The sequence below is a fragment of the Hyaena hyaena genome, unplaced genomic scaffold (genome assembly GCF_003009895.1).
Source record: "Hyaena hyaena isolate Hyena2069 unplaced genomic scaffold, ASM300989v1 scaffold_387, whole genome shotgun sequence".
Lineage (NCBI taxonomy): Eukaryota > Metazoa > Chordata > Mammalia > Carnivora > Hyaenidae > Hyaena > Hyaena hyaena.
In genome coordinates, this window is record NW_024081019.1 from 658944 (window position 1) to 678309 (window position 19366).

The 19366-nt window shown below is 44.0% G+C and overlaps 1 protein-coding gene across 1 annotated transcript in view; it reads right to left on the reverse strand.

Annotated features, from left to right (window-relative positions):
• Positions 1–18434, reverse strand: part of FKBP9 (FKBP prolyl isomerase 9) — a 43161-nt gene extending 24727 nt beyond the window's left edge. The window contains exons 1-4 of the mRNA XM_039251157.1: positions 18062–18434; positions 4679–4824; positions 4093–4282; positions 3277–3422 (exon numbers count right to left, since the gene is read on the reverse strand). Of these exons, the coding sequence (XP_039107088.1) occupies positions 3277–3422; positions 4093–4282; positions 4679–4824; positions 18062–18288 (709 nt within the window). The 5' untranslated portion in view covers positions 18289–18434. The remainder of the gene's footprint in view (positions 1–3276; positions 3423–4092; positions 4283–4678; positions 4825–18061) is intronic.
• Positions 18435–19366: the final 932 nt, after the last annotated feature.

A 19366-nucleotide genomic window follows, 5' to 3' on the forward strand; every position in this document is an offset into this window, starting at 1 on the left:
CCAACTACGTTCTGTCACCATTGTGTCCATGGTGCCCAACCATGGGCTGGCAGGTATCCGCGAAGCCTGGCTTCTTAAGGAAAAGGAGCAAACCAGTATTAATGACATGCGAGACTACTACGACCATATTTTCTATGCTTGTGCTGACAAATCAAGGTGCTATGTGGGTGGTTATGTACCCACATGCAAGCCCAAATGCTTCTGTGGGTTTCTGTTGGCGTACAAATGCAAATCACAGACATTTAAAGGTATAAACTCCAAACCTTGGACCTGGTTCTGCAGAAAATGACACAGACTTGTTCATTGGAACCAACAGCCAATTTTTTGAAGAGGCAAAATGCACAATTCAATGTATTAACTACATCTAAAACAAGACATAAATCAAATGAAATTTAGCTAAAAGGGGGGAGGGGAAATAGCACCCACAATGCAAAATATAAGTCTTCAAATTGCTTCTACCGCACTTCTGGACGGTACTACTTCTTCTGGATGTTCTCAGCAGTGGGGACTTATTGAGCATCTGCAAAATGACAGTCTACAGGAAGAGATTATTGGGCACTAACTCTTCCTGCAAAGATCAACAGCAACCAATAAATAACCCAATCCAGTACTCTGAGATAAAGGAAGTTAACTGACAAAAACTACCTACCTCCACACTCTTACTTGCAGTTTGTTATACCTTGCAAAGGAGTAGGCCTGGGCAAATGAATAAGAAAGCACAGCAAGCCTGAGCTCCTTCAGTTGGCCCTGGCAGAGCCAGCCCCTACTCCCTCGCCTCAGGGAAATCATGAAATCTTCTGAAAGCAGCTGCTGAGTCAGACTCTGGAATGCAAGGTGGGGTCAATCCCTGAAGTGTGTGTGTGTGTGTGTGTGTGTGTGTGTGTGTGTGTGTGTGTGGCAGAATGTTAGTCTTTTGTACTTTTCTGTATTTTTTTAATTTAGTAAAAAAAAGAAAGCCTTAAATGTAACTCCAGAGTTTAAATTTTTCTACCATTATAATGTACTAATTGAATATCTGCTTTTTTAACAATAACTGTGGGGCGCCTGGGTGGCTCAGTCAGTTAAGCGTCAGACTTCGGCTCAGATCATGATCTCACAGTTCGTGGGTTCGAGCCCCACATTGGGCTCTGTGCTGACAGCTAGCTCAGAGCCTGGAGCCTGCTTCAGATTCTGTGTCTCCCTCTCCCTCTGACCCTCCCCTGCTCACACTGTCTCTCTCTCTCTCAGAAATAAATAAAACATTAAAAATACATATAACTTTATCAAAATATACTTTCCATACCATAGAATTCACCTATTTAAAATCATGCCTGGTAGGGGCACCCGGGTGGCTTAGTCGGTTAAGCGTCCGGCTTTCACTCGGGTCATGATCTCGCGGTTCGTGGGTTCGAGCCCCGCGTCGGGCTCGGTGCTGACTGCCAGCTCAGAGCCTGGAGCCTCTTTCAGAGTCTGTGACTCCCTCTCTCTCTGACCCTCCCCTGCTCATGCTGTCTCTCTCTCTCTCTCTCCTAGAAATAAATAAAAAACATTAAAAAAAAAAATTTTTAAATCATGCCTGGTAGCTGAGCACAGTATTAAAGTACTAAGCAATTACTATTTCAATTTTTTTTAATGTTTTCTTTATTTTTGAGAAAGAGAGAGAGAGAGCATGAGGGGGGAGGGGCAGAGTGAGGGGGAGACACAGAATCCAAAGCAGACTCCAGGCTCCAAGCTCTCAGCACAGAGATCGAAACAGGGCTCAAACCCACGAGCCAGGAGATCAAGACCTGAGCTGAAGTCAGACACTTAACCAACTGAGCCACCCAAGTGCCCCTTAAGTATTTATTTAAAATAAATAAATAATACTCTTCAACTGAGGCCAGGCATCCAGTTTTATTATGTATGACATATGCATCTGGATGATGTCAAAAGAATTTGAGAGCCCAGGGAAATGAACTCCCCCTGGCTGAAGATGAGACCATTTGAGGAATAAGAATAGCAACATGTCTTAGAGATGGGAGAATTTCTATTTACAGATTACAATTATAGTTGTTTCCAAATTCTATTTGTCTTTTAGCAGGGAATCCCTATCCCTGCTTTTTGAAGAGACTGTCTGCAGACTGCCAGCAGTAAAGGTAGAAGTGGACAGGAGAGAAGGATGACAAGAAACAGCTTGGAAAATATTATTTTAGGGTTATTATGAGTCAGTTACCATAGTCAGTAAATTCTTAGATTTATCAGGTTATCATTCCAATTCTTTACTACATATATCTATTTGATTTTAAAAAGTTTTAATCTTTATTTTTTTTGAGAGAGAGAGAGAGAAAGAATGCACAAGCAGGAGAAGAGTCAGAGAGAGAGGGAGACAGAATCCCAAGTAGGCTCCATGCTGTCAGCACAGAGGCTGATGTGGGGCTCAATCTCAGGAACTATGAGATAAATCATGACCTGAGCCAATATAAGGAATTGGACACTTAACGGACTGAGCCACCCAGGTGCCTCTATATCTACTTGTTTAACTGCCGGGAGGTTCTCTTTGTTGTGTTAGCCTGCCAGTGTGATTAAATAACGCCTAAAATTAAAATATGAGTAACTGTGAAATTCCATTTACCAGGCAATAGTCTGTTTTCTCTCTACAAAAAGGACACTAATTCGAATTACTGTTTTTTCTAACACTATGCTTTGCATCTATCCACCTAGAACTAATGTCACAGGTAAAGCCCACCATGGAGGAACAAATCAGGATTTGAAAAAATGGCAATTCTGGCATCATGGACTAAATTTCTACCTTGATATCTATAGTCTTTAGACTTTCTAGTTTATTTGTCATTTCAAAGATGGGAAAATGTAGGCTGGAGAGGTTGATGCCCAAGGTTACAGCTTATGAGGCAGTGGCAGATCCTTATTTATGAAAGCCGATGGCCATGAATAAGTAGAAGTTTCTACAATTCAGGGATGAGACAGTAGAGGATTTAGACTAGCACTGCCCAGCAGAATGTTCTTCAGTGATGGAAATGCTCTGTACCTGCTCTGTCCAGTACAGTAGTCCTTAGTAACATGCGGCTCTTAAGTACATGAAATGTGGCAGTGTGGCTAAAGAACAGAATCTTAGATTTTATTTAGCTTTAATTTATTTTAAATTTAAATACAAATAGCCATATGGAGCTAGTGGTTGCTATATTGGACAATGCAAGTCTAGACCAAAAGATCTGGTGGGTTTCATGAAGTAAACTGAATTAATCACAGCAATAAAAATAAGGAGAGATGAGAGTAGCTTGAAGAATGAGAAAGACTTACCATCTCCATCTTCTCCATAGGCCAGGAAAGGAGGTATGGTGATGATGCGCTTTTCCCCCACACACATCCCCAACAGCCCTTTATCCATTCCAGGAATCAACCAGCCAATGCCCACATATGTGTCATATGTTTTCATGCGATTATGACTGAAAACCAATGAGAAAGGGGAAAAGTTCCATGCTATGAGGGCGTTTCCAACTCATCCCTCAATAATGTTTTAGAATCCCAATTATCAGCTAAATAGTGAACCTAAACCCATTCCTGAAGGCAGGCATTTTTGGATCTTTGCTCCCAAAGACAGAAGCAGTCTTCAAATTGAGAAGAGATGAAAATCATGTAATTAAACCACAGTGGTCTACAAAAACAGGCCTGCTAGTCTATCTAACCAAATACACTATAATGACGGGAAAGCCCAAAAGGTTCACTGTTCTCTAGCGCAGCACCCAACTCTTGGCACTTCTCCATAGCTTCACATACATTCAGCCCTTCCCCTCTTCCTTCCACAGGAAAAGTATAAAAATGGACCAAAAAATGCATCAATCTATTTGGAAATAGGGCTCTTCACTTACTGATGAGCTCTCAAGATACTGTTAATTTAGATAAACATTGTTCTTACATTTCTGTAAAATGTATTCAAGTTTTTACTCTGGCTTTATGGAGCATGAAACATGTACCAAAAGCATTAAGGAAAGGAGTTGGCGCCGATGGAAGCTGGAAAGAGTCTGTCTTCTGGTTTCCCAACAAGCATAAAAAGCAGGTGAGACAGAAGGAAGTAAGGGGCATTTCACCATAATTACCTTGGATGCCAGGACTTACCTTGAATCAAACAGCGTCCCATCCAAGAATGTTCCGTTGTAATGGTACCTTACAAAATCAGACACCTGGATGGTCCGAGGGCAACTGGGAGGTGTGAAGTAGGTGTGAATCTGAACTTGATCTTCAGAATTCCAAATATCCATTAGAAGTACATCAAAATGAAGAACTGAATCTGGGGGGATCACACCAGCTAAAAATTAAAGAGAATTCACACTGAAAAGTTGCCACCTTTCAGGCCAGATGAATAAACACCTAGGATGCTCCTAAGGTATTTAAAGGGGCTGCTGAACAATTCTAAAATGGGCCATGCTCCCTCCCTCTTTCCTCCAAATGAAATTGAAAGAAAAGAGACAAAAAAGTTTTCCTATTGATAAGGGTGACACTCAATACACCAGTGTTAACAACTTGTTTTATATCTAAAAGAAATGAACTGAAGATGAAATTTTAGCGCTGTGTGTGTGTTCACCGCTTCTCATTTCCCCCCAGTTGAAAGCCTCTCCAGATCTCTGGTCTGCCCAACTGAACACCCCTCAAGTGCTCCTGTTGTTTCTGCAGATATGTTTACAAATATGGAACAAAAACTTACAAACTCCTTCACTTCCATAGGCAAGCTTCGGGGGTATCTTCACAAAGCGCCTCTCATTTACACACATCCCTACCAGAGCTTGGTCCATCCCTGCAATCAGTTGTCCTTTTCCCACAAACACGTTGAAAGTAGAGTCTCTGTCATAGCTAAAGACCCAAAAAGTAGCACAAGAAAAAGAAAAGCGCAAATTAATCCTTCCCTTAGTGAAGCCATCCAGTGAAAATGTACCCCTGGATAGAGTGAGGCCAATGCAACCCAAAAACAGCCTATAAAGGAGTTACTGATACAGGAAACGTTTTCACCAACAGTACTTTCAGGGTTGGAGTTTTTAAATTATTTTTAATATTGCCAGTAAATCTAGTTAGATAACCAGAGACATAACTCTCCCTAGGAAAAAAAAATGCATTTTTAATATATTATATTGTTATATTATTAAGTCTATTTTGCAAAAGAGCTATCAAGTCTTCCACTAAAAATGGCTTGTTCCATTTCTATGTGATTGCTTAAATCTCTTTTTAATGTTTATTTATTTATTTTGAGTGTGAATGGAGGAGGGACAGAGAGAGCCACACAGAATCTGAAGCAGGCTCCAGCCTCTGAACTGTTAGCACAGAGTCTGATGTGGGACTCAAATCCATAAACTATGAGATCATGACCTGAGCCAAAGTCGGTCACTTAACCGATTGAGCCACCCAGTCGCCCCTATGTGATTGTTTAAAAGCAACATAAGATATTAATGCTCCAATTACCATATTTATCTGATTTTTCTTTTTATCTTTAGGTCTGTAAGTTGGAGAAGTAGCATGATAGCATAGAGGATACTTAAACTCTCTTAACCTGTCCTCCACCACAAAAATGGGAGTCACAATAATAGCCATCCCAAGAACTATATGATATTACAATCTGTAAAGTGCTCTGAAAACCTAAGAGTCACGGCAATATTACTATAATTGTTACAGGTAATAGAAAGTCTGATACAGTCTTGAAATCACTAATACATGTCGTGTTTTTTTTTTAATATAGTTTATTGCCAGGTTGGTTCCATATAACACACAGTGCTCATCCCAGCAAGTGCCCTTCTCCATGCCCATCGCCCCTCTTCGCCTCTCCCCTTCATACATGTGTTTTAAAGGCTGATTGGTGATGGCCTTAGGTTGGAAGATACATAATGAACCGTGGCCAACATCTATGACCTCATCTCCTTTATGTCAAATTCTGCAACCATCAAGGGTTTGACTATTAGGAGACTGTGCTAGGTGCTCTGGGGGATATAAAAAAAGTCCCAGGCATGGATTTTGGTACTAAAAAAAAAAAAAAAAAAACTAGCAGAGATACCCAGAGAGTCTCAAATACTATGTTTAAGAAAATACATGCTGGAAGTCCTAGCATCAGCCATCAGACAACAAAAGGAAATCAAAGGCATCAGAATTGGCAAAGAGGAAGTCAAACTTTCACTCTTCGCAGATGACATGATACTCTACATAGAAAACCCGACAGACTCCACCAGAAGCCTACTAGAACTGATCCAAGAATTCAGCCAAGTTGCAGGGTACAAAATCAACGTACAGAAATCGGTTGCATTTTTATACACCAATAATGAAGCAACAGAAAGAGAAATCAAGAAACTGATCCCATTCACAATTGCACAAAAAACCATAAAATACCTCGGAATAAACCTAACCAAGGATACAAGAGATCTGTATGATGAAAACTATAGAAAACTTATGAAGGAAATTGAAGAAGACACAAAGAAATGGAAAAACATTCCATGCTCATGGATAGGAAGAATAAATATAGTTAAAATGTCATTACTACCTAAAGCACTCTACACATTCAATGCAATTCCAATCAAAATTGCATCAGCATACTTCTCAAAACTAGAACAAACTATCCAAAAATGTGTATGGAACCACTAAAGACCCCGAATAGCCAAAGTAATACTGAAAAATAAAACCAAAACGGGAGGTATCACCATCCCAGACCTCAGCCTCTACTACAAAGCTGTCATCCTCAAGACAGTATGGTATTGGCACAAAAACAGACCCATAGACCAATGGAACAGAATTGAGAACTCAGAAGTGGACCCAAAAGTATACAGCCAACTGATCTTTGACAAAGCAGGAAAGAATATCCAATGGAAAAAAGACAGCCTTTTTAACAGATGGTGTTGGGAGAACTGGACAGCAACATGCAGAAGAATGAAACTAGATCATTTTCTCACACCATGCACAAAAATAAACTCCAAATGGATAAAGGACCTGAACGTGAGACAGGAAACTATCAACACCCTAGAGGAGAAAGGAGGAAACAACCTCCTTGACCTCCACCGCAGCAACTTCTTACTTGACACATCCCCAAAAGCAAGGGAATCAAGAGCAAAAATAAACTGTTGGGACCTCATCAAGATTAAAAGCTTCTGCACAGCCAAGGAAACCACCCAGAAAATTAATAGGCAACCAACGGAATGGGAAAAGATAGTTGCAAATGACCTATCAGATAAAGGGTTAATATCCAGAATCTATAAGGAACTCACCAAACTACACGCCCGAAAAACAAACAACCCAGTGAAGAAATGGGCAGAAGATATGAACAGACACTTCTCCAAAGAGGACATCCAGATGGCCAACAGACACATGAAACAATGCTCGGCATCGCTCCTCATCAGGGAAATACAAATCAAAACCACACTGAGATACCACCTGACTCCAGTCAGAGTGGCTAAAATGAGCAAATCAGAGAACTCTAGATGCTGGCGAGGATGTGGAGAAACGGGCACCCTCCTACACTGTTGGTGGGAATGTAAACTGGTACAGCCCCTCTGGAAAACAGTGTGGAGGTTCCTCAGGAAACTAACAATAGAACTCCCTTATGACCCAGCAATAGCACTGCTAGGAATTTACCCAAGGGATACAGAAATGCTGAGGCATAGGAGCACATGTACCCCAATGTTCATAGCAGCACTCTCCACAATAGCTAAAACATGGAAAGAGCCTAAGTGTCCATCAACAGATGAATGGATCAAGAAGATGTGGTTTATCTATACCATGGAATACTACATGGCAATGAGAAACCATGAAATCTGGCCATGTGTAGCAACATGGATGGACCTTGAGGGTGTTATGCTGAGCGAAATAAGTCAGGCAGAGAAGGACAAATATCATATGTTTGCACGTATAGGAGGATTAGGAGGAACTTGACGGAGGAACAAGGGGGAGAAGAAGGGCGGAAATGGTGGGTGAAAGGGAGAGAGGCAAACCATGAGAGACTCTTGAATGCTGACAAAAACTGAGGACTGATGGATGTGGGGGGGAGGGGGGATGGGCATGGAGGAGGGCACTTTGGGGATGAGCACTGAGTGTTATGTAGAAACTAATTTGACAATAAACTATTTGTAAAAAAAAAAAAAAAGGAAAATAACTACAGGGCTTGGTTTATAATAATGAAACACTGGAAATATAACTTAGAAGTCTCAAGGGTATGGCACTGATTGCATTTAAGGCAAGGTCACGCAATAAAATGCTCTATACCCATTTAAAAATATCAGATTTGTATCCATTGGCACAGGAAAACATATACAGTAACAGAAAAGTACAGGCTACAGAGCCACAGTATAAAATAATTCCATTTTGAATTGACATACATAGATGCATATGAAAAAATCCACAAGGTGATACATAAAAACATTACCAATGGTACTCTACGAGTAGGGAATTTCAGGTGGTTTAACTTGTTATCTCTTTAATTCTCTCTTAATTTTCAAAATGATGATGAACTACACATGTAATAAAATATTAAGAGCTGTTAGAATTTACCTCCTTGGGATGTGCTCCCTTCGTTTGGTAAATTACTGCCACTTTTCCTCAATGACAGCCTGGAAGAGCAGCACAGTCCACTTCCCCACCCATCAGGGCAGCTTCCTCAGACCTGCCCTTCTTATGCTTCCTCCTCCTAGTTTTACAACCCATTTTAATAACTTTCCTTTTTGCAAGGTCAGTGAACAGAAAGCAAGATTCCAAGTTCAGGTCAGCAAGCCAAAGGACAAAAACACATGGTCAACTTTATGCCCAAGACAGCTTTACACCTCCACCCTCTACCTCCAGGGACCGACAGCCGCCCCCTGGAATGCCAGCTCTTTAATTTCACTTGGCTGGGGCCCTGCCATGCCCTGAACCATCATCCAACTGGTGGGTTTATATTAATAATGGCCCAAAACTCGAAGCTTCAAAGACATCCCAGGTACAGAACATGTGGAAACAGCTACTACACAAACTACTTTATAAATAAGATTTTCATCCACAGAACCTGTATATAGTTCCCAAATTAATAAGAGTTTTTAATAATAATTGCTATTTATAAAGTGTTTATAATGTGTCAGGTACAGTGGCAAACTAAGCTTTTCCACATACTATCCATTGAATCATCAGACTGCACTTCAAGGTGGGTGCTGATACTCTGGCTCTCTGGAGGGGAAAGAATTTCCCAAGCTCACAAAGTTAGCCGAGTGGGAAAAAAAAAAAAAGCTAGAACCCAGGTCTATCCAACCTTTAACCTTCTAGCATGGAGCCAGGCCATGGATGGTATATAAAAACTGTTGTTTGGGTGCCTGGGTGGCTCAATCGGTTGAGCATCCGACTTTTGGTTTCAGCTCAGGTCACGATCCCAGGGTCATGGGATTGAGCCCCATGTTGGGCTCCATACTGAGCATGGAGCCTGCTTAAGATTCCCTCTCTCTGTCTCATTCTCTGTCTCTGTCTCTGTATACTCTCCCTCTGCCTCTCTTCCTCACTTGTGCTCTCTCTCTCTCTAAAGTTAAAAAAAATTTGTAAACTGTTGCTGCCTTGCAATATTAATTTATTTCATTTGATGACTACCTAAGCAAAGTGCTAAAAACAAAAAACAAAAACAACATCTTTCTGAAAGAAAAGTTTTAACTTACATTTTTGAGAAATTAACAATGCAAAACTAATCTTATCTCCTGCTTTAAAGCTCTGACCATCTGGAAAAATTAAGTCGTTCTGAGTAAACCTGTGCCGATCAGCACAACTAGCACAAATTCATTTGCAGAGTCAAGCCCAGAACTGGTTATGAAAATTATTTCTGCAAGCCCTGGAATAAGCACTTATATAGCCTGTCCCAGTATGTGGCTGATTTACACATTTTGCAGAAGGCCCAGTTGAGGTCCTGCAGGAAACAAATGAAACATCCAAACTAGGCAGTTCCAGGAAAGTTTAATAAACAGGCTGTGTGCAAAAGAGTGTGCAAAGTGCAGAGAACACAAGGAGCAATGAAGTACCTCTGGGGACAAGTAGGGGGTGCTGTGGTCAGACCTGGGCTTGAAGGATCCAGGGACAGAGAAGGCGATGATTCAGGGCCACATGACAGAAACTTAGCTAGGACGTCCGGTCCAGGGACACAAATGGTGGAGACTTACAGGCAGGGAGCCAGGGGAATAAATATCTCCACCTCACTCTCCTCCCTCTGATCTCCTGCTGATGCCCCACTGACTGAACCCAACCAGAAGCCAGGTGACCAAAGGGCCATTGATATAACCTATAGTATGCACAGAGCAAAAAGCCAAGTGGAACAGAAGGAGAGTGGATGTAGAAAGGCAAATGAAAATCATCTAGCACACCAAACATCCCCCTTTCGTCTCCATCAGCTTATTTTTCTCCTCTGCTCATTCACTGCTATAGACCCTTTGATTGCTATCCCTGACACTTCTACTTTCCCCTGCCCCCAAGGGGTGTGGGGCTGGGGGGATTGCAGCATCCTCCAATGATGGTCTTCAATTTTACTGGCCTAAGGACCACTAAAACAGGAGACATCACATAAAACCCATCATAACCAACTCATGAAACTGTCTACACATGAGCACACAAGACTTACAGGATATTCCTCAGGATAAGTAACTATCTCTGTGGCTCCATTCCTAAAGCATAAATACCATGGCTTATTTCTAAATGTAGGTTTCAATCTGCAGTGAGGATGGACTTTCTTCTTAATGTTTATTTATTTTGAGAGAGAGGGAGAGAGTGCAAAAGGGGCAAGGGCAGAGAGAGAGAGAGAAAGAGAATTCCAAGCAGGCTCCATGCTATCAACACAGAGCCTGAGTCAGGGCTCGATCTCACGAACTGTGAGATCATGACCTGAGCCAAAATCAAGACTTGGATCTTAACTGACTGAGCCACTCACGGGCCCCAAGGATGAACTGTTAAAAGAACATATGACATGGGGTGCCTGGCTGGTTCAATAGGGAAGAGCATTCAACTCTTTTTTTTTTAATATTTTTATTTATTTCTAGGAGAGAGAGGGAGAGACAGCGTGAGCAGGGGAGGGTCACCCAGGCGCCCAGAGCATTCAACTCTTGATCTTGTGGTCGTGAGTTTGAGCCCTATGTTGGGTGTAGAAATTATTTAAATAAATATTTTTAAAATTGGGGCGCCTGGGTGGCTTAGTCAGTTAAGCGTCCGACTTTCCCTTAGGTCATGATCTCGCGGTTCGTGGGTTCGAGCCCCGCGTCGGGCTCTGTGCCGACTGCCAGCTCGGAGCCTGGAGCCTGCTTCAGATTCTGTGTGTCCCTCTCTCTCTGACCCTCCCCTGCTCACACTCTGTCTCTCTCTCAAAAATAAACTTTAAAAAAATTTTTTTAAGTAAAATAAATACAAACTAAATTAATTTTAAAAGTATTGACAGAAATTTATATACACTTATACTACTTGTTACTGAGATTATTTTCATCTCAGATGCAGAAACAAAGGAAAAATGGCCATTACAAAAGGGAGAGAAAACTGGCCTCAGGTTAGAACTCAAGTCCTGATCAGCTGTGACAGGACCAGTCAGCTTGCTGGCTTATATGCCAATTTTAGTGCAGTCTAGACAAATAAAAGCTGAATACGTTACTTTCCCTCCCATCTTTACTGATGTATAATTCCCAAATAAAAACTGCATAAATTTAAAGTATACGATCAGATGTTTTGATGTACATATACAGCATGAAATAATCGCCACAACCAAGCTAATTAATATATCCACCACCTCACACAATTACCATTTTCTTTCTTTCTTTTTTGTGGTGAAAACACTTGAGATTTACCCTGTCAGTAAATTTCAAGTGTAAATAAAGTATACTTAAATTTCAGTAAACAATACAGTATTCTTAACTATATTCACAATGCTATATACTAGACTGAATTCATTTCTTCGAACATTAAAGACACTGCCATATTTTGAGAGTTCGTAACTGGAGGGAAGCAAGACAATAAAGAACCAGCCCACTGGGCATGGGAACCATGTTTTAGGTGCCTCAAAGTTGGTCAAGTCTCAGGCCAACACAGATAACTGCTCACATGGGACCTGCCTAACAGGAGAGCTGTGGTCCTGCCAGAGCCGTATGCAAATAGGACTGAAAACTGCATGAAATGCACAAAAGCAGACACTCACCTCCTAGCTATTAGCCTAGCTCTGGGATGAGCCAGGTAAGACCTTCCCCTGGCTGAGTTCCACTAAGGAGCCTGGGCCCAAGTGCAGACTTGAAAGTGGGGGAAGCCAAGTCTGACTTTTCTGTCTCCCATTTCTCTCCCCACACCATGTGCTTCCCAGACTCTTTGCCCAAGATTATTTCTCCCAAACAACCACCTCTACCAGCGCTAATGAGCTGTGGCAGCAGGAAAAGGCAAGCCCTTAAATGAAGTGGCAAACCAGTTCCACTACCAGATGGAAAAGTGAAGAGCCCTGCAATGGAGGAAGAGAGAGATGGTGAGGACAAGAGAGTAAGAGTGGAGAAGTGGGAAATGAGAAAGGACACATTCATTCTCACCTCCACAGAGGATCAGAGGCTGAAATGTGAGCAGTTGGCCTGGATGATTTTGGCACGTTAAAATATCATTAAGAGAAAAACTATGCCAGGTGAAATCATTACACTGCTATTGGGGAGTTTTGTTTTTCAGCAACTGCTGAAGTTAAAACATTAGACCCCTATAAATCTTATTCTACACAAGTTCTTAGCCAGTAAAACACAGCCAAACTAAATGATCAATATGAATGCACAGCTGCTCAGGATGACTCACAAATGAAAATTAAAAGCAATGTGTCACGTCTTTGCAGCTAAGTAAGCCTGCTAATGACCCCAGGAGATCCTAAGAATTGCCTGGAGGGTAGGCGCTTTTCCTAGAGTCAAGAGGGACAGACCGGGCTATCACTGCAGCAGCAGTTCCCTTTCATCATGTGGCTTTTCCACAGGAAGAGCTGCTATGCAAATTCACATTTTAGGGGCACCTGGGTGGCTCAGTCTGTTAAACGTCCCAGTCTTGGTTTTGGCTCAGGTCACGATCTCACACTGACTGCAGGGAGTCTGCTTGGGATTCTCTCTCTCCTTTTCTCTCTCAAAATAAATAAACTTTTTTTTTTAATTCAAACTTTAAAATTTCCCTGCTTGGGGCACCTGGGTGGCTCAGTCGGTTAAACATACAGCTCTTTTTTTTAATTTGTTTATTTATTTACTTGAGAGAGAAAGAGAGAGAGCATGCGCCCAGAGTGGGGCAGGAGGGAGAAAGAATTGCAAGCAGGCTCCACACTCAGCATGGAGCCCCATGTATGGCTCAATTGCACAACCCTGGGATCACAACCTGAGCCTAAATCAGGAGTGAGATGCCCAACTGACTGAGCCACCCAGGTCCCCCAAGAGACCAGACTATTGATTTTGACTCAGATCATTATCCCAGGGCCATGGGATCGAGCCCCATATTGGGCTCCACACTGAGAATCGAGCCTGCTTGGGATTCTCTCTTTTCTCTTGTCTCTCTCTCTCCCCCTCTCTCTGCCCCTCTCCCCAACTAAAGCATGAGAGCGCACTTTCTCTCTCTTTCTTTCTGTCTGCCTCTGTCTCTCTGGGAGAAAAAAAACTCCCTGCCTAAGTGAGCCTTGTCATGACCTGACTAGTCTCCCTGTTACTACTTAACTCCTCCAATTCACCTTGACACCATCTGATGTGCTGCCCAGCTCACTGGCTCCTCTCAGAACCAATCCTGCAGATAAGGTGAGCCTTAATATCCCTCCACTCAATACCCACCAGGTGTCAACAGTCGGTACTCAATAAATATTTGCTGAGTGAATAAAATAAATGAATGAATATATAAAATTAATCTGACATCTGTTAATAAGTCTTTGGCTTTTTTTTTTAGAGGAGTGTGGTCCTCAGACCAGCAGCAAAAGCATCACCTGTGCACTTCGAAAGGCAAATACATTCTCAGGCCCCACCCAGACCCAATGGTCCGGGAACTGTGCGGAACAATCTCTCTGAGTCACTGTGATGCGTGTACAGTTTGAACACCACTGCGTTACAGCAGCCCACCCAACAGGACATGTGGTAGACACACAATAATATTTGCTGAATATTGGGCCCTTGAGGGTCTGCAGACAAGCCTGGAGGCTGTGAGTGAACTGACCAGATGCTAGCTTTGCCTGCTACAGATAACAAGAGCATGTTAAATTTCAGTCTCCAGAAAGAAATCAGTGCAAAGAGACCATCGCCCTCACCTTTAATGCTAGGAATGCTATGGAACTTCTAAAAACGCTGAATCAGGAGTGGCTAACAAGGAGTTCCCAAGAGCTGGCGAGTGAGAGCGCAGGAGCCCCCTAAAAAGTGTAGCTGGGAAGCTGCTGTCTACTTCAATCTGGAGCCGCAGCCGCAGGAGCATATTAACCGGCCCACGGAGGCTCCAAATAAAACGAAACCATGTTCAAGCCAGTGGCCAAGGGCTCCTGATAACTGCGAATGCCAATAAGTTGAAAAGATACTAACTGCTCCCAAGTACCAGGCAGAGATGCAGGAAGAAAGCTCTGTGGAAAGAGAGGCCCTTTGTGGCTTATGACTCTGGTCAGGGTGACAGCCATTTTCTTCTGAGCAAAACCTCCAAATCAGTAGTGAGAACCCAAAACACCTTAGATTTCTCCTGCCCCAAACTCGGTGGGCAGGAATAGCAAAGTTGTGCCTTAATACTTCATAAATTCTCAAAGGAACGGACGCCCTGGAAAAAAACTCACAATAATGAAACACCTACTATGCGTCCTGCCCTTTCCACTCCACTGTCCACAAGGCAGCCACAGAAAAGTCTGACCTCTCAGCCTCCTGATGAAAACTCTTAAGTGGCTTTCCATTGTCTTAGACAAAGTCCAAATTCTATAGCCAAGCAGTAAAGAACTCTCAAAGCTGAGTGCAGCCTTTTTCCCCAGACTCCTCTGGCCTCTTCTTTTCCCTGTTGGTCATTACCCCCCTGCCATTCCAAGCTCAGGCCGTTGTGAACAGCTTTCATGTCCCCTTATACAAAACCCCCGCTGCCAGGCCTCTGCATAGCCTCTTTCCCCCACCAGCCACACCCTCTCTTTCCTCCACAGCCCTCACCCCTCAGCTCAGCCCTGGTCAATTGTAATCATCCTCAGGTCCTATCCTTGCAATCCTGAAACTCCATCGCAACCACTCTCTCTCTCTGTCCTTCACACAACATACAGTTATACTTTCTGCATGTTTCCACAGCTCCGTGCCTTCCTTCCTATGCATATATATATATATGCATAGACTATGGATCATAGACTATATACTGCCATAGACACTACATTGCCTGGGTTCAAATCCTCACTCTCCCACTCAGTAGCCAGATCCCTTGAGCAAATTACTTGAACTTTCTGAGCCTCTGTTTCTTCGTTTGTTGTTGAGGTACCTACTTCATTGTCTTGTGAAGTTAAATGAATTCATTTGAGATGAAATGAATTCATATATCAAAAGGTATGTGGTAAGAACTGTGTGAACTCTACACAAGGGACAAAAGTGTATGCTATTATCCTTTCTGTTGTGATGGCCTGGACTATAAGCTGTAGGGACAGGGAAGGACACCCTCCTCAGGGGCAGACACTGCACACATATTTGCTGAATGGATGGTAGAGCCTCTTTCCAATGTCTTCCATTGTCCCACACTGCCTCGCAGTGGCTGCCACACCTAGAGGGTAGAAAATATTAGACAGCTTGTCCTAGTAGGGATTATTAATTATCAACACAAGCCCTTCTTTCTTTTTTAAAAATTTTCTTTCTTGGTCACTGTCAGCGCAAAGCCCAATGCAAGGCTCAATCTCAGGAACCATGAGATCATGACCTGAGCCAAAATCAAGAGTCAGATGCTTAACCATACTTAACCGACTAAGCCACCCAGGCGCCTCTTCCTTATTGTCTAACTACAGACACAAATAAAAGAAGATATACAAATGACCAATAAACCCATGAAAAGATGCTCAGCATCATTAGCCATTAGGGAAATGTGAACCAAAAGATGCCATTACTTACCACTTCATACCCATTAGGATAGCTAGAATGAAAACGATAGACAGTTACAGTTGTTGGACAACTAGGGACCACTAATCCATTGCCAGAAGGAGTATAAAACAGTGTAACCACATTGGAAAACAGTATGGCGGTTCATCAAAAAGCTAAACACAGTTACTACAGGACCCAGCAATTCCACTCCTAGGTATATATCCAAAAGAAAGAAAACCATACATCCACACAAAACCCTGTTCACAAATGTTCAGTAGCCAAAAAGTGTAAGCAGTACAAATGACCCATAACTAATGGATGGACAGGGGCGCCTAGATGGCTCAGTTGATTAAGTGGCCGACTTCAGCTCAGGTCATGATCTCATGGTTGGTGAGTTTGAGCCCCTCATCGGGCTGTCTGCTATGAGCACAGAGCCTGCTTTGGATCCTCTGTCCTCCTCTCTCGGCCCTTCCCCTGCTCATTCTGCCTCTCTCGCTCTCTCTCAAAATAAATAAACTTAAAAAAGAAAAGCCTTAATGGATAGATAAACAAAATGTGGAACTGCCACGCAGTGGAATATTATGCAGCCATAAAAAAGAAATGGAGTATGAGTACATGCTACAACATGGATGAACCCTGAAGATATTATGCTAAGTGAAAGAAGCCAGAAATAAATCGCCACAAATTATATGATTCCACATAGATACAGAAAGTAGATTACTGGTTACCCTCAGGGGAGGGGAGTGACTGTTAATGGGTCCAGTATTTCTTTTCTGGACTGATGAAAATGTTGTAGAATTAGATAGCTGTGATGGTTGCACAACTCTGTGAATACACTAAAAACCACCAAATTGTATGCTTTAAATGGGTGGATTGTATGGTATGTGAATTATAGCTCCATAAAGCTGTTAAAAATAAAAAGCAACTGAAACAATAGTAAAAATGACCATTTCTAAGCACTGGCTATGTGCTACTTAGCATGCTAAACAGCTTTGTATATTCACTCATTGTCTGGAATTTCAAAAAAAGTCAACAGAGGCTAAGAGTATTTTTTAAAAGATAACTTCTGGGATGAGCCTAGCACAGCCAAGGCCACACAGCAAATGCTCAACAAATAGTTCTCTTTGTCTAGTCTGGTGATTCACCCAGAGAAGTGCAGGCACAGACCTGGGTTTGTAACAATGTCTTGGGGAAAAGAGCGGAGTGTAGCTGGAGGAAGAGACCTCTGAACCCTAAAGCTCAACTGGAGAGAAATTGAGGACGGGTACTGTGATCCTGGAGCAGAGCTGAAGGAAGGAATCGTGGGCATGGTCCAGGGCCCCAGCGCAAAGCTGAGCGACCTGCTCTGGACTACCCCACGCCCGTGACCAAAAAAGAACAACAGTGGTAGCTTTATGCACAGACCCTGACCTTGGACTGTCTGGGTTTTCAATCGGATTCCACTTAAACAAGTTTCTTAGCCTCAGTGGCCTCAAGTAACCTCACTGGCAAAATAATAGTAGCTACCTAAGAGAACTGTTTTAAAATTAAACGAGTTCATTATACGGAAAGTACTCAGCACTACCCTGGCACACACTGTAATAGCTCCATATATGTAACGGCCGCTGTCATCAGCTCATCATCACCATCATCATCAATGGCGAGGGACGTCGTCTGACTCAAGGGGCCTGCGGAAAGGCCAGTAAAGGGAGGTGGCAAGCAGACATCAACATTTATTCTTGGGGGAAGGGGGGGGTCTACTTGCAGAGTGGCCATTTTACACTGATTTCGCGCTGTGTGAACGCGCTGGGAAGACAGGGAGGGCGGGAATTGTTCCAACCCCTCTGTGCCGGGACCTATCCAAGACTCCGGTCCCCGGCGGGCGGACGAGGCAAGCTTAAGAGCCAGTAGACTTAGCCCGCGGAGGGCAGATTTAGGGTCGCGGAGCTTTTCGGTAGGAGGAGGGAGAGGGAGGAGCCCGGGGCTTGCTGGGCGGAACTGGGGGAGGTCCGTCCGGAGGGCTAGGCCTGTCCGGAGAGAGGGAAACGGGAAAGTGGGCGCTGCAGCCTCGGAGGCCCGGCAGGGAGTCCAGGGCGCGGTACCTGGAGTCGAACTTCTGGCCGTCGGGGAATGTCCCCACGTAGTGGTAGCGCACGAAGTCGCCGCTGCGCACGGTGCGCGGGCACTCGTCCGGCACGAAGCGCCGCTCGATCTGCAGCTCCGTGTCGAGGCCCAGGCCCGCCACGGGCGCCGCCTGCCCGGTCACCCAGAGCAGGAGCAGCAGCAGAGGCGGCGGCGGGGGCCGCCAGCCCCGAGCCCTGAATGCCATCAGGGGTAGCGAGGAGAGCGGCGAGGGGCGAGCGCGGCGCGCAGCGCGGAGCCGGCGAGGGAGCGCGGAGCTCCGGCAGCGCGGGTCGGGGCTGGGCGCGCCGCGGCGTTTGCAAACGTGGAAAAGACTCCCGGCCCTCCCCGGGCGGCAGCCGCCACCCCCTCTCCCACCCCCCGCCCCCCGGCCACATCCGTGCGAGGGGAGGAGCCGCAGCCGCGCGCCTTAGCTGGTGTGCTGCGCCCCGCGCTGCCCGGGCCCGGTCTGGCCCTGCCCGGCCCCGCCCCACCTTGCCCTGCCCTGCGAGCTGGCCCGCCCAGGGAAGACGGCTGGCAACTTCAGAGGGAACCGGTCCCCGAGGAGAAACCGTGAACTCCTCCGGACGGGGCTCTGGCCCAAAGTTGGAATAGAAAAGCGTTTACTGCCCTGGCGGACTCGCCCGTCTCCGCCTCTCCCTGGAGACTTCCCAGATTTAGCGCCACCAGAGGCTCCTACGTGGCCGCGGATCCAATTACCTCTGGCTGCTTTGAGAAGGGAGGGAAACTTAGATTATTATGTTTTGTTTTTCACTTAGTCACAAGAGTGGACTCTATACGAAAAAGACTGAAACCATTCTTCAGGATTGTCTTTTAATACTTAAGGAGAAAGGGAGAGGCATGTATTGTGAGACTCCCCTGACAGCTGTCACGAGAAGTTTCACGTTACTGTGAGTGTTCTCCCAAGCCATTAATGGATGCACTGAGAGCTGGTACTTAATAGACATCTCACGTGGCCCCACACACGTGACTAAGCTAGATAGGACTTCACAATGGAGACCCAGAAATCCCAAGAAATTCATTAGAGTACTTAAATGAATTCTTAGAATTGGTTGTTCTTATTTATTAAAAATTTGGACTAATGAGAGCAAATCACCAAGGGGTTCTTAGCTTCTTTTGGAAGTAAACAATCCTGATACCAACACAGGAGGAGAGAGAAACTGGGAATCAATCTAATTATAAGTATAAATACAAAGTAATAAAATGTGAGCAAATTGAATTCATCAATTTATTACGGGAATAATACACCATTATGTGGACTACCT